General features: G+C 42.2%; 1 protein-coding gene across 4 annotated transcripts in view; it reads right to left on the minus strand.

The window, feature by feature from the left end:
• The window catches only part of DNMBP (dynamin binding protein), a 99606-nt gene that overhangs the window by 36800 nt on the left and 44537 nt on the right, over positions 1-18269 (minus strand). Inside the window, exon 1 of one of the 4 annotated variants that reach the window (XM_087432431.1) lies at positions 2996-4417. The exons of the other annotated variants lie outside the window; for them this stretch is intronic. Coding sequence (XP_087288557.1) covers positions 2996-4160 — 1165 coding nt within the window. The 5' untranslated portion in view covers positions 4161-4417. Of the gene's footprint in view, positions 1-2995; positions 4418-18269 lie in introns of those variants that run through there. 4 annotated transcript variants of the gene reach the window in all.

The raw sequence follows: 18269 nt of genomic DNA on the forward strand, positions 1-18269 counted from the left end.
TTGAAACACCAAGTCCCCTTCCCATCATAACCGTTTATGTTACTAGCAAGTGCAAAACCTTAGAGCTGACTTTTGGTCTAGTAATGGGAGCGTAGCTTACATTGCACTAACCTCCCTATTGATAACTTAGCAACTCTGGACAAGATACTTTTAAAAACAACTATGTGAAGGCATTGGAAAGCAACCCAACGCAGGCAGAAACTGAAGCGGATATGACTCAAAAAAAGGGAAGCAAACTATGCAAGATCCATATTTATCTGATTTTTCCGCTGAAGGCAATTCCTAGTCTTTTAGCATGGGGGTGGGAGGGGATAAAGCAAACAGTGAAAGCCACCAAGTGGCAATCTTATTGGGCTGAAGAGTCAAGGTGCAAGTGTGGGGCTCTGAAGGGTTAGATATTAAGGGGGAACTCCTGGAAGAGAGGAAGCCATAGAGAGGACGGCCCCAAAATTCGCGTAGAAACTCCCCTCAAATCCTTGAACTGTGCATGCGGGCAATAAGACTCCAGGGAACCCAGCGGAAAGCAGTAACAGCCGGAGGCCAAAGAGCCCGGCAGATATTCACAATTATCTGGGACTGGGAACACAAAGTTTGAAATTTCAGTTCCTCCAAGTTAGGAGGTTCAATAAATACTTCTAGTTTCCCCCTGAAACTTCAGAAGAGCCGCACCTTAGGAATAAGGCCCACCTCCCAGGACTAGGGGCCACACCCGAGGACTAAGGGCAAAACCATAACAGACCTGCCCTAACAACATCTAAGATGGAGGCTTCCACAGGAGAATGAACTGATAAGGCAGGTGAGGGAAACGGCAAATCAGGGAAGAATGACTGGGTTTCTAGTTTGGGAAACAGGCTGGGAGCAGCCACTAAACTGGCTTTGTTTCTCAGATGGAGTTGGGGAGGGTGAGGAAGAATGGGAGAGGAGGAAGGGATGGGGTCTTCCACCTGGATAATTACTCCTGCCAACACAGGGTCTGAGGGCAGATGTCCAATGGGGGGTCAATCTGGACCTCAGGAGAGAGGGGACCAAACAGTGACAGTCTGGTGGGGCAACTTGTGAGGAGTAGGGGGAGGTCGGTGGATAAAAGACAAATCATAATTTGTGAGACCTACTATGTTCCAGACGTGTGCTTAAATGTTTTATTTGTATTATCTCACTATGAGACAGGTATTATTACCTTCCTTTTACAAATATGGAAGCAAAAGCTCAGAGAGGTTAAGAAACTTGTCTAAAAGTTCCACTACTAGTAAACGGTGGAGCTGAGATGCGAACTCAAGGCAGAAGACGGGCTCCAACGCTTGTTCCCGGTCTGTAATTGCATGTCATGACTGTAATGTTCAGGAAGGGCAGTGATACATGCCCCATGAGACAGCCAGCAAAAAATGCTGGGAAGCAAAACGATTTCTAGCGCGGACTAAGATTTTTGTTACAGGCCAATGAGGATATTAGAAGTATAAAAAGGGGTGTCAACTGAGCTAAATATGAACATACTGTCAAGTCCTCAAATATAAAGAAAGAGAGTCGTAAAAATGGAAATGATAGCAAGTGGAACTGAGCTGGTTTCAGAGAGATCATAGGGCATATTACAACACTCCAGAGAGAAGGGTTTGACTTGTGCTAAGTCAAACAGAATAAACACATTGATTACAGTTAGGAAGCTTAATACAGTAAGGAACTAAGGATAGTAAACAAAGTTCATCTAAGGAACAGATGTAGGGGGAAGGAATAGGAACAATGCAAAAACCAACACAAGGAATCACAGAATCAGACTTTTTTTTTGAGCCAGAAGGAATTTAGAAGTCATCCAATCCCTATCATTTCAGAGTGAAAAGGCACCTAGAAAAAAATGGCTCGCTGCTAAATACTTCAGCCTCCCAACTAAAGCCAGGTTTGGTTTCATTTTTATCGTTATAAATGCAGGTAGAAAGCCTGCTTTGTCCAAAATGGTGCCCTGGAAATTTAAGTCAAGTCAAGTCTATGTTGGAAGACCCAGAATAAACCACTGGCACTTCCAGGATCACACCAGGGACTGATCTTTTCAGTCTTTGTTGGCCCCCACCACAAATCTAACCAGTGAGCATCTTGTGAAGGAGAACTAGACAAGAAATTTTCCACTTAGGAGGAAGGTGTGAGATGGATTTTTCCAGATCGTTCACATTTTCTGACTCTAATCCCTGGACTCCCCTAAGTTGGCCAAAACCAGAAAGTCTGCTTGGCATGAGGATAACATATAATAAAAATAAAGGTTTAACAGGGGGTTCAGTAATTATAAAAACGATGACAGCAAAACAATAAATAAACCTAGTTCATTTCAAACAACTGGAGAAGACAAACTGGCAAGAGAGAAATAACCTCTACATGATAAAAGACTCTTACTATCCCCATTTTACAGACAACTTATTAAGGCTCAGTGAGATGAAGTAATTTGAATACCTAACATGTACAAAGCACCATGAAGAATATAAATAATCTTCTGAATTCCACAAGAGTTTTGGTGCTTATCATTCACTTAAGATTCCTGAATGTGAAGGAATGAACAATCTATAAAACAAGTTAAGTCTTCCTTTCCACTAATGTCTAAAGAAGTGTACGGATTGAGAGAAAGAACACACTAGGAAAATAAATTTTTGCTTGGTGCCCTGATAATGAACTTGCCATTCCCATAAGACAAATAAAAATACTAAAGTAAGAATGGAAAGATATTTGGGATTAGAGGCCCCTGACCAAACCAAGAAAGGTAAAGGAAAGTTCCCATGAGAACACTGTCTGATTCTGAAAGCCATATTACACATTTATGCCCCATACATGCTCTTGCTCTGTAAAGTGCCTCCCCAAGGAATTAAGTCTCTAAGGTTGCTTTCACTCAAGGTACACTTAATAAGAACTTTGGAGGCCAGGTTCCTTAAGTACACAAGTGTTCCTGGTTCCTGGTAAAACCACCCCTTTCATCTCTATTCACAGTTTATCCTTCTAAGAAGGCTGGCTGAGTTCATACCTTGGGTTCTCTTCCTGTTTTGCACAAATTCTGAGCGTCTCAGGGTGCTGGGTGCTGTGCGGCGGAGGCAACTATTCCTTTTCCAAGTCTCTGGGCGATTTAATTTTCTCTCCTCCTGTAAATGCCAGGTACTCTTCTCTAATGAAGGGCCCTGAGGAGCGCCACAACGTTCTCCTGGGTCTCCCCTAGTCCACTGATGCTGCAGACCATCCGGGTTACTCTCGCTGTTCCCAAGTGCCATCCTCCCCGGTTTGTCAAGCCCATTATACTCCACACTCTTCATTTGACGGAGAGAACCTGTGCCTCTGTGATTCTGAAATTTATACTCCCAGTTTGCAAAGAGAGTATCATAGCCTGTATATTCTGTCTCAAAAGTACTCTGATGCATGGCATGAGTCTTTGCTTTGGGATAGATTTTATCATTTTGATAAACATTCCTGTCCCCTTCATAGTATTTGACAAATTCCTTAACTTCATTGACACCATTCAAATCTGGAAAATCCATAGACTGACCATTAGTATAATTTTCAGGAACATGATATAAATCATTGAGGTCTCTATAATAAAAATTAGTTTCTTTACAATCCTCAAGATTATAATTAAAATTCCTGTGGCCCATGTGACAGTTTTGAGGTTCACCAAAATTCCCCAAAGAATCATCTAAACCCTGGTAGCCAGTACACTGTTCAGTTTCTTCGGAGTCCTCAGTATTATAATTCAGATTCTTATGATCTATGTAGTCATTCATCTCCCGGCATCTGCCAGTTTTCCAGGATACATCTGGGCTTCCTGTAAGCAAATCATCCTTAGTCCCAGGGCTCAGATTCCCATAATCTACATTTTCTGAATTCCTATAACCATCTCTTCCTTGAGTCACACTTCCGTGGTACAAACAGTCCTTTCCATTTTCCCTCACTTCCTCATAGTCCGTGTAGCTTGGTTCACTCTGCTCAAAATCCCAGTATCCGCAGTGCCTTTTTCTGTAGGGCCGATTCCGCACCCTGGTCTGGTATCTGGAATCCAAGTCACCTTCTCTGTGAAGTCCATCCAGCACCGTAGGGTCCCCCTTCTGTAGACTCCTGCAGTCTTCATACTCCCAGCTGGAGCCCCAGTGCCCTTTCTTCTCCGCTTCTCTTTTCTTTCTAATGTCTTGGGTTTCACACATACTCAGTGTGCTGGAAGACACAAGTTTTGCTGCGCTCTTCCATGGGCCTGGGTCGGGCTGAAACGTGGACAGGAGCGGTTTAGCCTAAGGCTCTATCTGTCCTTAAAACGTCTCCCAAGCACTCAGACACTCTTCTTGCTACTCCGGTTGGAGCCGGAGAGATGTGGAGTTATTTCGACCTCAGGATCCAATCAGTGAGCTGCTATATCTTTCCCCACAGAGGCCGGAAGATAATTAGTAACTAGTGTTCATGTGATTGGAGTTGGCAGTTTGTTTGGTGTTTCCCTCAAGCTGGTCAAACTGGCTTGGCTGCTTTATGTGCTGAAGGTAGAAGCATTCTGCTGCTCGAAAGGTTTTGCAGAAAAAGCAGTGTGAAAGAGAAACAGCCCCCTTTACAAGCCTGAGGTCAGATCATATGTCAGTCTCATCTGCCCCTTTAATCCTTTAGTAATCAACCAGGAGTAGAAATAAATGCTCTCACATGCAGCTCAAACTGGACCTCCATTCCCCGTCTCCCAAGGCCAGCTTTCTAATCCTTGGACACCTGAAACTCTTCGGGACTCCCTTCCCTTTACTTTGAGGCAGAACTCTTCCTCCTTTGAGAGCTCTACTTGTACAGGATTCAGGTTACGAGTCAGTACACACTCAAATCACAAGCCTTTCAAGCTCCTTCCTGCAGACACGTTGGACGTGCCACTGAAGGAAGAAAAAGCACTTCCTTTTACTCTGATCTGGTGTACGGGTAATCTTATAGTGTAAAAACTCTTCCCCAGAAGAACACAGTTATGTCTGCTTTCACACTGCCCTTGATACGTGTCATGCCAGAGAAGCATCAAAACCATTCCTTTCCTAAATCTCTTTCCCATCTAACTCATAGAGTATATTTAGGAACTGGAGAATGAGGCTAGATATCAGAAAGGTAGGTATAAAAATACCATTTTGAATTCAAACATTAGAGAGAGAGCTATTAAATGTGAAGCATTGTGGAAGAGAAAAAGATGAACAAGTTAGTCCCTGCCTCTTACAATGCAGGAGCAATACACTATAAAGGAAGATCTAACATGGTAAGTGCTTAACAAACACAAACAGCAACGGCGACAAAGCAAAGTCCCTGGTGGGGCAACTGAAGGTTTTTTGGAAGTGGTGGCATTTGAACAGTGCCTTCAAGCATAAGCAGGATTTCCACAGACTTTCTACATATGGAGAACTAGGAAATGGGGAACAGTTTGAAGAACATAATATGTGGGAAAAGTACTAAGAGATAAGGCTGGAGAGGTCGGTTGGGGCAGATCCCAAGGGACCTGAATGCTATTTATTTTATTCAATGCATTATGAAGAGTCGCTGCAGGTCTCTGAGCAGGTGAGTAACATGCTAAGAGACAGGCTTTAGTAAGATTACTCTTTCAGCTGTCTGGTCAGCTATCCGATGTCCAGGAATGATTCCCTGAACTTGTATCTAAGCCCTATTTGTGAAATAATATTAAGAACCCCAAGGAGACCAGGGTTATATGCTTGGTCAATAATTAGATGTTTCCTCTTGGGTAAACCACTTATCCTCTCTGGGACTCAACTGACCCATCTATAAAATGAGGCAGTCAGCCTCAATGATGTCCCCAATTCCTTCAGTTTTAAAAATCCGAGGAATTTCCTCACAACTTCTTTTTCCTTTCCTCAAATACCCAATGTGCTATTATGCACCTTTTGGATTCTCTACTAATAGTTACGGAATAGTACGGAATAATACGGAATAGTTGAATCTCTAGATTGTCAAATCCTATGATTTTCATGCAAAGTTTTTCGTTCATTTGTTCTGCTCCCTTACACCTTCCAAACCAACAGCAGTAGGAGCAACACCCCTGGCAGCTTCCACGCTGTCAGTGTCTATCATGTGCCATGATCACGGCTGAGGCTAGGAAATTGATATAAATTTTTTTGATCTTCACTATTCTGCAAGGAGAGTCTTGTATTATCCTTATTTTACCACAGATAAAGAAAGAACCTCTGAGAGTCTGAATTACCTGCCCAAGATCATATAAACTAGCACAAGGTAGGGAGACAATTTGAACCCAGGTCTGTTTGACTTCATGGCAATAGACTAAGAGGAGTATCTCAGAACATAGTAAAACAATTTCCCTCAAACCAAGTAAACTCTATCTCAGTGTAATTCAGAGGTGGACCACCCCTGAGGCAAGTTTGCACACACCCCTGCCCCCCTGCCAACACTGCCACTCCCTGTCTCCAGTCCTGGCCTACTTCCACCTGCCACAGTGCTGTTCCCCACCACCCAACCTCAATGACCACCGAGACCTGCACAGTAACAGAGAGACTGGCCACGACCGACAGACTCGATGATCTAAAACCTATTGCCTGAACCCAAGAAAGACTGTGATTTGGTTCACCAAGCCAACATCATTTGGGAGGACAGCTTTCACCATGAGTTATACAGAGTGACAGAATAATAGAAAGCACATGAGACCAGGAATTAGGACATCTAGCTTCTAGTTCAATTTCTGCTAATTACTGGTTTGTAGATACGCTAAACTTCTCCAGCTGTCAGTTTTCATATGTGTGAAATGGGAAATTAATGCTTTCTCTGCCACTTTAAATCTAAAATTTTATGATCTTACTTATTTCTAAGTAAAGATTATATATAAGTAAGCATTTATCTTTCCCTCACTGTCATGGAAAACAAAGTTCCCTTTAGCAACTTAGTATCTTCGATAAAGCTGGCATGATTAGAAACACACCTAGTCAATCAACCAAGAGAAGAGATAAAAGAGAGGATAAATTAGAGGTAAGAAGGATACTAGTTATAAAAACTTCCAGAAGAGGTTAAAAGCTAACGCTAAGGGGCCAGCTTGGTGGTGTAGTGGTTAAGTTCACGCGCTCCGCTTCGGCAGCCCGGGGTTCACGGGTTTGGATCCTGGGCACTGACCTACACACCGCTCATCAAACCATGCTGTGGCAGCATCCCACATATATAGTGGAGGAAGACTGGCACAGATGTTAGCTTAGGGCCAATCTTCCTCACCAAAAAAAAAAAAAAAAAGCTAAAGCTAAAAGAAACAATCTTTGGATAAGTGGAGAGTGAACAGCTAGTTATAATATGGGGCTCCCCACTCCCCCACTCTTTTTTTTTTTTTTTGAGGAAGATTGGCCATGTGCTAACATCTGTTGCTAATCTTCCTCTTTTTTCTTTTTTCTTCCCAAAGCCCCAGTACCTATGTACTAGTTGTGTATCATAGTTGTAGCTCTTCTACATGGGACGCTGCCTCAGCATGGCTTGATGAGTGGTGAGTAGGTCTGCGCTCAGGATCCGAACCAGTGAAGCCCAGGCCGCCGGACTGGAATGTGTGAACTTAACTGCTGCGCCAGTGGGCCAGCCCCCCACTCTCCTTTTCTAAGTCCTATTGCCTTTAGAGCATTCAAGATATAGTTTGCATAAAGAAGTGAACTGCCTCAGCTTTACCTCCATATTACTATGACCCAGAACTAATCAAAAGCTGTGAAGGGGTTGCTATTTTCATGGGATAAATACGTATGCAAAGAAATGTGGCCTCAGGGAAAGGAGAGAACAACTTTTCTACTTTTCTCAATCCTAGCATCCCTGGTGGACTACAATCTTGTAGATAGTCATCCCTCTCTGCAGCTCTCCCTGTCATGACACAACAGTCACATTCCACCAGCTCTTTTCAAAAGCCTTAAGCAGCACTCCACCCGGATGTTTGTTATTTGTTACTAGAGGGTGGGTGATCCACTATAATGACCACCTGTGCGACTCCCAGAGTGGAGGGAAATACTGCTGTACATCATGCTAGAAGTGAAGATGGGGCAGCAGGATTTGGAGAGAGAGAAAAGGGGAAGGTAGAGGAAAGGTAAAAGAAGAAAAGGGAGGAGATAGTAAAAAAAAAAAACCCCAGCAAGAAGAATTCCCTAAACTTTTGTTAATGTCTCTTAACTGCCCATGTCGTTCCTCCAGTCTGATGATCAACTGCTCCTCACTTTCTTAGATTCTGCCCTAGTGACACTCTCTGATTCCCGTAGTTCTTGCTATTTTCCAGAGCACCATGCAAATATCACTCTCATCTTACCTGTTACTTTATTATACTTGTTTATCTCCTTTTATCATACTGAAAGTTCCTTGAGGGCAAAGACTATGGCTAACTTATCTTCCAATCTCCAACACAGCTCTGTCCATGGGGTACATAGTAGTACCTGCATGTTTAATGAGTTGATGCTTGTAGCATTTACGGAGTACATGCTAGATGCTAGGAAGAGGGCAGTACCGCTTAGAGATTAAGAGTACAGGCTTTGGAGCCTTGGGTTTGAATCCTGACTTTGCCACTCACTAGCTGTTATATAATCCTGGGGAAGTTCCTTAAGCTCTCTAAGCCTGTTTCTTCACCTTTTCACTATCAAATCTACCATCCTACCTGCATCTGTACCCATAGGCTCTCCCTTCCCCAGTAAAATGGAGGAAGTGTCTCTGCTGTGATAACAGGCCAATCTCTCTGTGGGTTCACTGGTTCCCACTCCCTCCTGACCCCTCGAAGACTTTGTTCCAGCAATTAAGCTCTCCCTCTCCTGCTTCCTCAATGTGTCCGCTCTAGTGGATCAGTCTCACAAGCCCACGAACATGTGGTAATGTTTCCCATCTTACAAAGAACTTCTGTTGGCCCCTCAACCCAATGCCCCCTCCAGCTACTACCTCACTTCTCTGCTTTCCTTTATAGCAAAATCCTGTGAAAGACTTGAGCAAGCCAAATACTCAATGCCTCTATTTCCTTACCTCTCACTCTACCTTTTATCCACTCCCCTAAGACTTTCGTCCCTTCATCACTGCTTTACTGAAACTACTCTTGACAAGGTCACCAAATCTGATGGTCATTTCTGAGACTTCATCTTACTTGGCCTCCCAGCAGATTTTTGACAGTGACTTTCTATTTCCTGAAACTCGTCCTTCACTTGACTTTCCTTAACTTGACTGGCTGCTCCTTCTCCTTTGCTAGTTCATCTCTCTTGTCGTCCACACTCCTAAACATTGGCGTGCCCCAGGGCTTCTCCTATATACCCAATTACCTAGCACATAGGAGGAATTCAAGAAATATTGACATGACTAGGAATGTGGTTTCCACTCTTATTCAGGCCTCTCAGCCTAAGGGTTAATTAGAAGGAGTTGTAAAGAAGACCTATCATTATGGCTAAAGTTACTCACAGGATGTCAACGCTGCTACAACCTCTGGTTGTGTGGAAAAGGGGTCTGGAAATGAGAGAGAAGAAAGACACCAAAGATCTAACAGTAAGTTCCCCAATAGAGGAAAAGACTAAGCACTAATAAAAAGAGACTAGAATGGGGCAAGCCCGGTGGTGTAGTGGTTAAGTTTGCGTGCTCCGCTTTGGCGGCCTGGGTTTTGCAGATTCAGATCCCAGAGGTGGACCTACGCACCGCTTACCAAGCCATGCTGTGGCAGGCATCCCACATATAAAGTAGAGGAAGACTGGCACGGATGTTAGCCCAGGGCCAATCTTCTTCACAAAGAAAAAAAAAGAGAGACAAGTGACTGGGAGAAGGAAAGGCAGACACAAAGAGAAAAGAATCTGTAAAAGGAAACAAAGACTGGAATACAGGAAAATAAAAGATGTTTGGGGGGAAATCTCATATACTCTCAAGGCTACAAATGTTCTAAGTGGGACAAGGCTGTGAGAAGTATTTAAGATGTTTTAGAGCTTAAACCATATGATGAACCTAAAGGGTTAGAATATGAGGTAGGTGAGGGTTCAAATAGAGAAACTGGAACTGCAAGCAGCTTAGGGATGTTACTAGCATGAATGGGTAAACGTTCTGGAAACTTGAGTAACTTCATTATAAGCTAGCAGTCAAAAGTATATCTGTGAGGAAGGATTAAATATTTAAAAAATAGATATCAATACATACATACATGCTCTTAAATCCACAGATACATGCAATCTAGCAAATAGTTTTCAACAGAAGAGAGTACTAAAAATGTTATGACTGGCATAAATTATTTTGGAAGTAAGTTGGCAAAAGTGAGTTGGGATCCCTCCTCCTTGAGCACCTGTAGAACTATCTGACTTTTTCAAGTGTTGCTTCCCACCCCCCCGTCTCAGAGATCAAGCAGCTCCTCCATAAGTTGAGACACATGGACATTACAGTGTGGCACAGTGAAAAAGTGCAATGAAACAGACCTCAATTTGAATCCCAGCCCTCCCACTTACGAACTGTGAGACTTTGGGCAAATCCCGGTGTTCTCATCTGTCAAATGCAGATGTTTTTGGGGATTAGAAAAAAATGTATAAAAGCCTGTAGCACACTGTTTGACAAGTAATAAATGCTCCGTGAATTACAGTTACTGTCACTATCCTACTCTTTCAGTTCCCGTCGTCCAGACAGCTCATGGTGAAGCTCGGTCCCTGGGCCTCTTCTCTTTTTCTCTATCTATACTTTTTTTTTTTTAAGCAATCTCATTAAATGTCATGGCTTTAAATAATGTCTATGTGCTGTCAAAATTTATTTGTCCCAAATTTATGTCTCCAGCTCTAACCTCTCCCTTGAACTCAGGGCCTATGTATATCAAATTGCCTAATCGATGCTTGTACATGGATATCTTATGGGCAACTCGACATAACCAAAACAGAGCTCTCGACCTCTGCCCTGTCCCACCTCCTCCAACAATCAGATCTCCTGCAGTCTTCACCATTCATTGAGAAATTACTGGCAACTCTAATCATTCCGGCTGATCAACCTCAAGATCATCTGTAACTTTTCTCATTCTCTTACACCCCACATCCAATCCATCAGCAAGCCCTACTGGCTCTAACTCAAAATATACCCAGTACTGAGCCCTTCTCATCACCTCCCCTCTACCATCCTGGTCCAAGCTGCCATCATCTCTTGCCTGGATCACTACAGTAGCCTCCCAACTGGTCTCTCTGCCTCTGCCTTTGTGTCTCTTCTGTCTATTCTCAACACTGCAGTCAGAGTGACTCTGTAAAGTTGTTAATCAGATCATATCACGCCCCTGCTCAAAACCTTCCTGTGGCTTCTCGTCTACAAAGCCCATGCCTTTGCTCTAGCTGAACTGGCCTCCTTGCCATTCCTCAAACACCAGGCACACTGTTGTACTTGCTGTCCTATCTGCCTGGAACGATTTCCCCCACCCCCAAAAATTGGTTGGCTGGCTTTCTACAGTCATTCAGATATTCACTCAAATGTCACTTTCCTGATTCCATAGATTCTTTTGCCTTTTAATACATATTCATATTTTTACTTATGTACTGTTTCTCTCTCCCCATGAGGGCAGAGATCACTGCTCTAACTCCAGAGCACTGCACAGAATACAGCAGGAGCTCAATTCTATTTGTTGAATAAATGCCCCAGGGTTTTTAGTCTTTTGGGTCTTGCTATATCTGGTAAGGTAGAAGTGAAGGAGGCTGCCACTCAAGTAGGGGTGTGGTGGCATGAATGCTTGCGCTGGAGGGGTCCCATGCTACCAGGAGACATGTACTGAAGCCTCAGTGAAATCTGAAACCGATACTTGAAGTCCCTGGATCTATTCCAGTTTCTCTACCTCTTTGCCCGGAGCTAAGGGTGAGGAAACGTTCCCAAAGCCATACTACAAACTGCTAAGAATAGTAGTGATTCACAGGTTAATCATAACTAAGTTAACCATTCCAAGCTACATTTCTTGACATACATTAAACCATGTATCCTAAAAGGAAAACTAGTTTCTGTGCTGAATTAACACAGACTGTTGATATAGGCTCTGACTATGGTTGCGGCTATATACGGAGATAAAATCCATTAGAAATAACTGAGCTAACTTTTACTGAGACAACATCCTGAACCAGATGGTACGCAAGTCAAGGGTACTTGGTTTTTTCTTACGTACTGATAAACTAGAAAGAAAGATTATTATTTCTTTTACATAAACTTTTATCAACTTGAAAGACCACACAATGTTTTGGCTATTTAACTCTATTTTTACTAGTTTTGAGAAAGAATTCTTATACCCGAAGCATTCCAAGGAGTCTTCAGAATAACTAATTGCTTCTCTATGTAGAAAACTATACTTTCAAATTTAAAAAATCTGTCTAGGATATTATGCATCACTTTAGTATAAAGATGTTATTGTCCCACATCAGTAATTCTCCAACTTATCAATCTAATGGCTCTCTTTACTGGGCCTTAGATCTCACCCAATATCTTGCTGAAAATGTTACTTTCCTAAAAAACATACTCTGATTTGATTTGCAATAGTCATTTCAAATTCAAATTAAAAACTACCTTGAGAGTCTCTGGTCAATTTTCATCTTGGCATTACCTTAAACGGAAGAGACAAGTTTAGGGGCAAAGTTCCTGGTGTGGAAGAGGCTGACTCACTTGTGGTTGACCACCCCACTGCACTGACTGAGAACAATGGAGACCTAGCCCACAGCGAAAGTAACTATGGCCGTGATTCAAGGGCAGCAAGACACACAGTGTGATTAAATATGAAGGTTAATATCAGTACAGTCACTAGAGTTTCAAAGATACACAAATATGAATGATACTATGACTATGTCCTTCTTATTAATCAATGTGTAGCCAGTGCCTGGTTCATAGTATCTGCTCGAGAAATATTTGCTGAGTAAAGAAATAAATGCACAACCCTGACCATTGCTCAAATTCAGGTATGTGAACCTCTCCTCAAGATAGAAAAGGAGCATGATATGCTAAAATGAGATTCTCTCAGGGCTACAGTATGTAGTCCTCATCAAGGCTTCCAAAAGTAACATGTACTGGCAAATCTGAAAGTCTGTGGACTAACCTTGAATGTTAACACTGCTTCAGAGCCAGCCAATTATCAGATTTGAAGCTACTGTGTTTTAGATATGGAACGAACATTAATTAGCAACTCATTTGACCAGAAGATCCTTGAGAGTAGAAGCACATCTATGTTTATTACTATACACCCTGAGCCCTTTGCACAGTGCCTGGCACATGGTAAAAACAATGAACATTTGCTGGATGAATGAATGGTTGACCTGAATACCATCCTGAAGCCCACAAAATGACATTTCATTCACCAGCCCACGACAATCATAACTGCCTCCTGGTAGTCTACTCTGACTCGACTCTACAAATTTACAACTCCTAATTCTCAGTCAGAGCCAATACTGGCTTATGTAAAACAACTAACACTGGGCTATTTCCAATCATTGAAGTTTAGGTTATTTGCACCAACCCTCTCACAGAAAAAAAGCTAAAAAGTTAGGGGAAATATTAAAAAAAAAAATCTTAAAACTATCAACACACTGACAAGATGGCAATGTAGAGGCCAAAAGCAAAGGGAAAACTGGAATCCAGAGAGGGAAAGAACCACAGAAACTGCACTGCCCCAGGGCATTTGCCAGTTCCAGAAAACTGTACTTTTGTGTCAATGGCCCTCTGGGGAGAAGGGGTCAAAAACTCAAGGCCCAGAGCTACTACAAGGTGAGGAGTCTAAAAGGAAACCCTTTCTATAATAAGCTAAGATTCCAAGGGACTCCTGAGGGTGAGTTGGAATTGGACTAGCCCTCCGGCAGAAGGCGGGGACTGGCATCTCTGCTCTGACGGTCCCCAGCTCCCCGTAGTCCAAGTTCAAAGTTACAACACAGGTAGGAGATCTTTGAAAGCTCTGGGAGACAGAGAGTAGGCAACTTCAACTCAATTTCATTTGGTTAAACTAAATTCAGTTTATCAAGTATTTAATGATCTCTACAGCTTGTAGAACACTATAGCAGGTGTGTGGGAAATGACACACTAACACACAGTTCCTGTCTTCTCAGTAGGTTAAAATTCTCATTGGGAGGCATCTAAACAACTAAATATAAAATCAATCAAAGATAAATTCTGTATTGATGGTTCTTTAAATCTTAGGCCTTAAATTTCAAGATTAGAGATTGTACAGGACTGGATTGGAGTCCACTAAAGCCTAGTGCTCAAACTGATTAACCTCCTCCTCTTTCAAGGGACTGCTTTTATTGTTGTGTATTCTTTTTACAATGATAGAAAAAGATGACCTTAAGAGGCTTTGTCCGTGATTGCAAGAAATAAGTAATTTCATCATATTAGCAATAGATATAAACAGTACACCTATTTTTTTTTTTTTTTGTGAGGAGGTCAGCCCTGTGCTAACATCTGCCAATCCTCCTCTTTTTTTGCTGAGGAAGACGGCCCTGGGCTAACATCTGTGCCCATCTTCCTCCACTTTATATGGGACGCCGCCACAGCATGGCTTGCCAAGCAGTGCGTCGGTGCGTGCCGGGGATCCGAACCAGCGAACCCCGGGCCGCCGCAGCGGAGCGCGTGCACTTAACCGCTTGTGCCACCGGGCCGGCCCCACAATACACCTATTGAAAATCAATCAAGTCAACATTAACACAGCCAACGCTGTATTTTGTGGATTCAAATAAAGAAAAGTCTACACCTGTCAGAATGGCTATAATTACCAAGACAAAAAAATAACGAATATTGGAGACAATGTGGAGAAAAGGGAACCTTCATACACTGCTGGTGGGAACGCAAACTGGTGCAGCCACTATGGAAAATAGTATGGAAATTTCTCAAAAAATTAAAAATAGAAATACCATACTATCCAGCTATCCCACTACTGGGTATTACCCAAAGAATTTGAAATCAACAATTCAAAGAGATTTATGCACCCCTATGTTCACTGCAGCATTATTCACAATAGCCAAGACATGGAAGCAACCCAAGTGCCCATCAACTGAAGAATGGATAAAGAAGATGTGGTGTACACACACACACACACACACACAAATGGAATACTACTCAGCCATAAAAAAGACAAAATTGTCCCATTTGTAACAACACGGATGGACCTTGAGGGTATGATGTTAAGCGAAATAAGCCAGAGAGAGAAAGACAAACACTGTATGATTTCACTCATATGTGGAAGATAAACAAACACATGGATAAGAGAACAGATTAGCGATTACCAGAGTCAAAAAGGGTTAGGGGCGGGCAAAAGGGGTAAAGGGGCACATGTGTATGGTGACGGATAAAAATTAGACTATCGGGGGCTGTCCTGGTGGCACAGTGGTTAAGTTTGTGTGCTCCGCTTCTGCAGCCTGGTGTTCGCGGGTTTGGACCCCAGGCAGGGACCTAGGCACCGCTTATCAAGCCATGTTTTGGTAGGCATCCCACATATAAAGTAGAGGAATATGGGCACGGATGTTAGCCTAGGGCCAGTCTTCCTCAGCAAAAAGAGAAGCATTGGCAAGAGATGTTAGCTCAGGGCTCATCTGCCTCACCAAAAAAAAATTAGAGTAATCATGGTGAGCATGATACAGTCTATACAGAAACTGATACATAATAACATACACCTGAAACTACACAATGTTATAAACCAATATGACCTCAATTAAACAATTGAAAAAAAAAAGAATATGCAATGTTGAAGTGTTTAGGGATAAAGTATACTGATGTCTATAACTTATTTTGAAAAGCATTAAAAAATTAAGCTAGATGGATGGGTAGATGGATAGACATGTGGTAAAGCAAATATTGGTGGGCATATGTACTATTCTCTCAACTCTCTGAGAATTTTCTTTTTTAAATTTTTTGTTTAGTGCAGTAACATTGGTTTATAACATTGTATAAATTTCAGGTGTACATCATTATACCTCTATTTCTGCATAGATTACATCATGTTCACCACCCAAATACTAATTACAACCCACCACCACACATGTGCCAAATTATCCCTTTCGCCCTCCTCCCCCCCCTTCCCCTCTAGTAACCACCAATCCAATCTCTGTCTCTATGTGTTTCTTTATTGTTGTTATCTACTACTTAATGAAGGAAATCATACGGTATTTGACCTTCTCCCTCTGACTTATTTCACTTTGCATAATACCCTCAATGTCCATCCATGTTGTCACAAATGGCTGGATTTCATCTTTTCTTATGGCTGAGTAGTATTCCATTGTGTATATATACCACATCTTCTTTATCCATTCGTCCCTTGATGGGCACTTAGGTTGCTTCCAAGTCTTGGCTATTGTGAATAATGCTGCAATGAACACAGGGGTGCACATATCTTTATGCATTGGTGTTTTCAAGTTCTTTGGATAAATACCCAGCAGTGGAATAGCTGGATCATATGGTAGTTCTATCCTTGATTTTTTGAGGAATCTCCATACTGTTTTCCATAGTGGCTGCACCAGTTTGCACTCCCACCAGCAGTGTATGAGAGTTCCCTTCTCTCCACATCCTCTCCAACACATGTTGTTTCCTGTCTTGTTAATTATAGCCATTCTGACGGGCATGAGGTGATATCTCATTGTAGTTTTGATTCGCATTTCCCTGATAGTTAATGATTTTGAATATCTTTTCACGTGCCTGTTGGCCATCTGTATATCTTCTTTGGAGAAATGTCTGTTCAGGTCTTTTGCCCATTTTTTAATTGGGTTGTTAGTTTTTTTGTTGTTGAGATGCATCAGTTCTTTGTATATTTTGGAGATTAAGCCCTTATCTGATAATTTTCATAATAAAATGTTGGGGGAAAAAAAACCAACAAATAAAGAAAATTCTTCCTGACTAAAACTCTCCCCACCTGCTGTAGGTCTTTCACAGTATTACACTTTTAGCAATTAGAAAAAAAATAACATAGTAAGAACACTGGCCGAATTAGTTAGCCTTGAAAAAGGTCAGTTGAATAAAAAAGAATAACAATTTCATCACTTAGTACTAATTCATTAATCCATATATCCATTTAAAAACACTGCAGTGTTTTTAAGGCATAGAAGACATAACATTTCTGTGGGACACTATTAATTCTAAAAAGTATCATTATTCAGAAATTCCTGCTACCCAGAATTTGCGAGACTTTTGTTCTGCCACTTGTATATCTGATGCAAGAATAGTTTACAAGTATATCTCAAAACTTGTAGGTATGGAAGGCAATGGAGGATCCCGGAGCTTGCTATGGCTTTGGGAATGTAGTGCCAAGCCAAGGTCCCCGCAGAATTCCTTTTCAGGCACACTGAAATCAAGGTATCTGGCATTCCCCAAAAGTTCAGGTACTCATGTTAAATGATCACTGTTCTGAGGACATGTCTAAGCGCTTCACCTCATGCAAATGTTGCTGCTGCCCCTGTTTAGCGCAAGTCACCCAGGGGCCCAGTGGCCCAGCTGTTCCCTAATTAATCACACTGGATTTGCTCCAAGACTCCCTCCCACTGCCGTGCCTCTGGGTTGGGAGCTCCCTCAGAACTGTGCCCAACTGCACAGCAGTCCTCTCCTAAGCATATTTTAGACAGAGGTTTCCTCTCTTTCTGTAATACCATCTACTTTCCATCTTTCAGAAAATTACTCAATTTCCAGCCTTCTGATAATATTCTTTCTTGTTGGAAATTGGTTTTGGTTTTGTTTTTGTTTTTTTGCTGAGGAAGATTCACCCTGCACTAATATCCGTTGCCAATCTTCCTCTTTTTTTGCTTGAAGATTAGCCCTGAGCTAACATCTGTGCCAATCTTCCTCTATTTTTCTATGTGGGTCGCCATCACAGCGTGACTGATGAGTGGTGTAGGTCCACGCCGGGATCCGAACCGTGAACCCTGGGCCACTGAAGCAGAGCGTGCTGAACTTAATCACTGTGGAATGGGGTGGTTCCCATTCGGGAATTCCCCAAATTCCACAGGGCCGTCACCTGGAATTTTTTATTATATTTTTTCATTCACTTTTAGAGATCTAAAGTAGAAGGGGAGGTAGGTAGGTGTACTTGGTCTGCCGTCTTGATCCAGTCTCTCTGGGCCACCGTTCTCCTGTTTTTATTTCTTACTAGTGTCCTGCCATTCCTAGATCCACAGATTAATTTTTATTATTTACTTTCCTGATGACATGTACGTTCGGGGCTCCCTGGCAAACAATGCCAACAGTGATATGCAGTCATGTTCTCCTGGGGTCCTAGACAACGGCTGTTGCATCAGTCTCTTCCTCCTCCTACTTTATAAGTGATTTCCCCTGTGAGTCTGGTGAATATGAATGAAGTCTCCAGAGGCTGGTCACCCCAAATCAAGAGACAGAATGTGAATTTTTGAATG

The sequence above is a fragment of the Ceratotherium simum genome, chromosome 6 (genome assembly GCF_057802395.1).
Source record: "Ceratotherium simum simum isolate JZ-2026a chromosome 6, ASM5780239v1, whole genome shotgun sequence".
NCBI classification, from domain to species: Eukaryota; Metazoa; Chordata; class Mammalia; order Perissodactyla; family Rhinocerotidae; genus Ceratotherium; species Ceratotherium simum.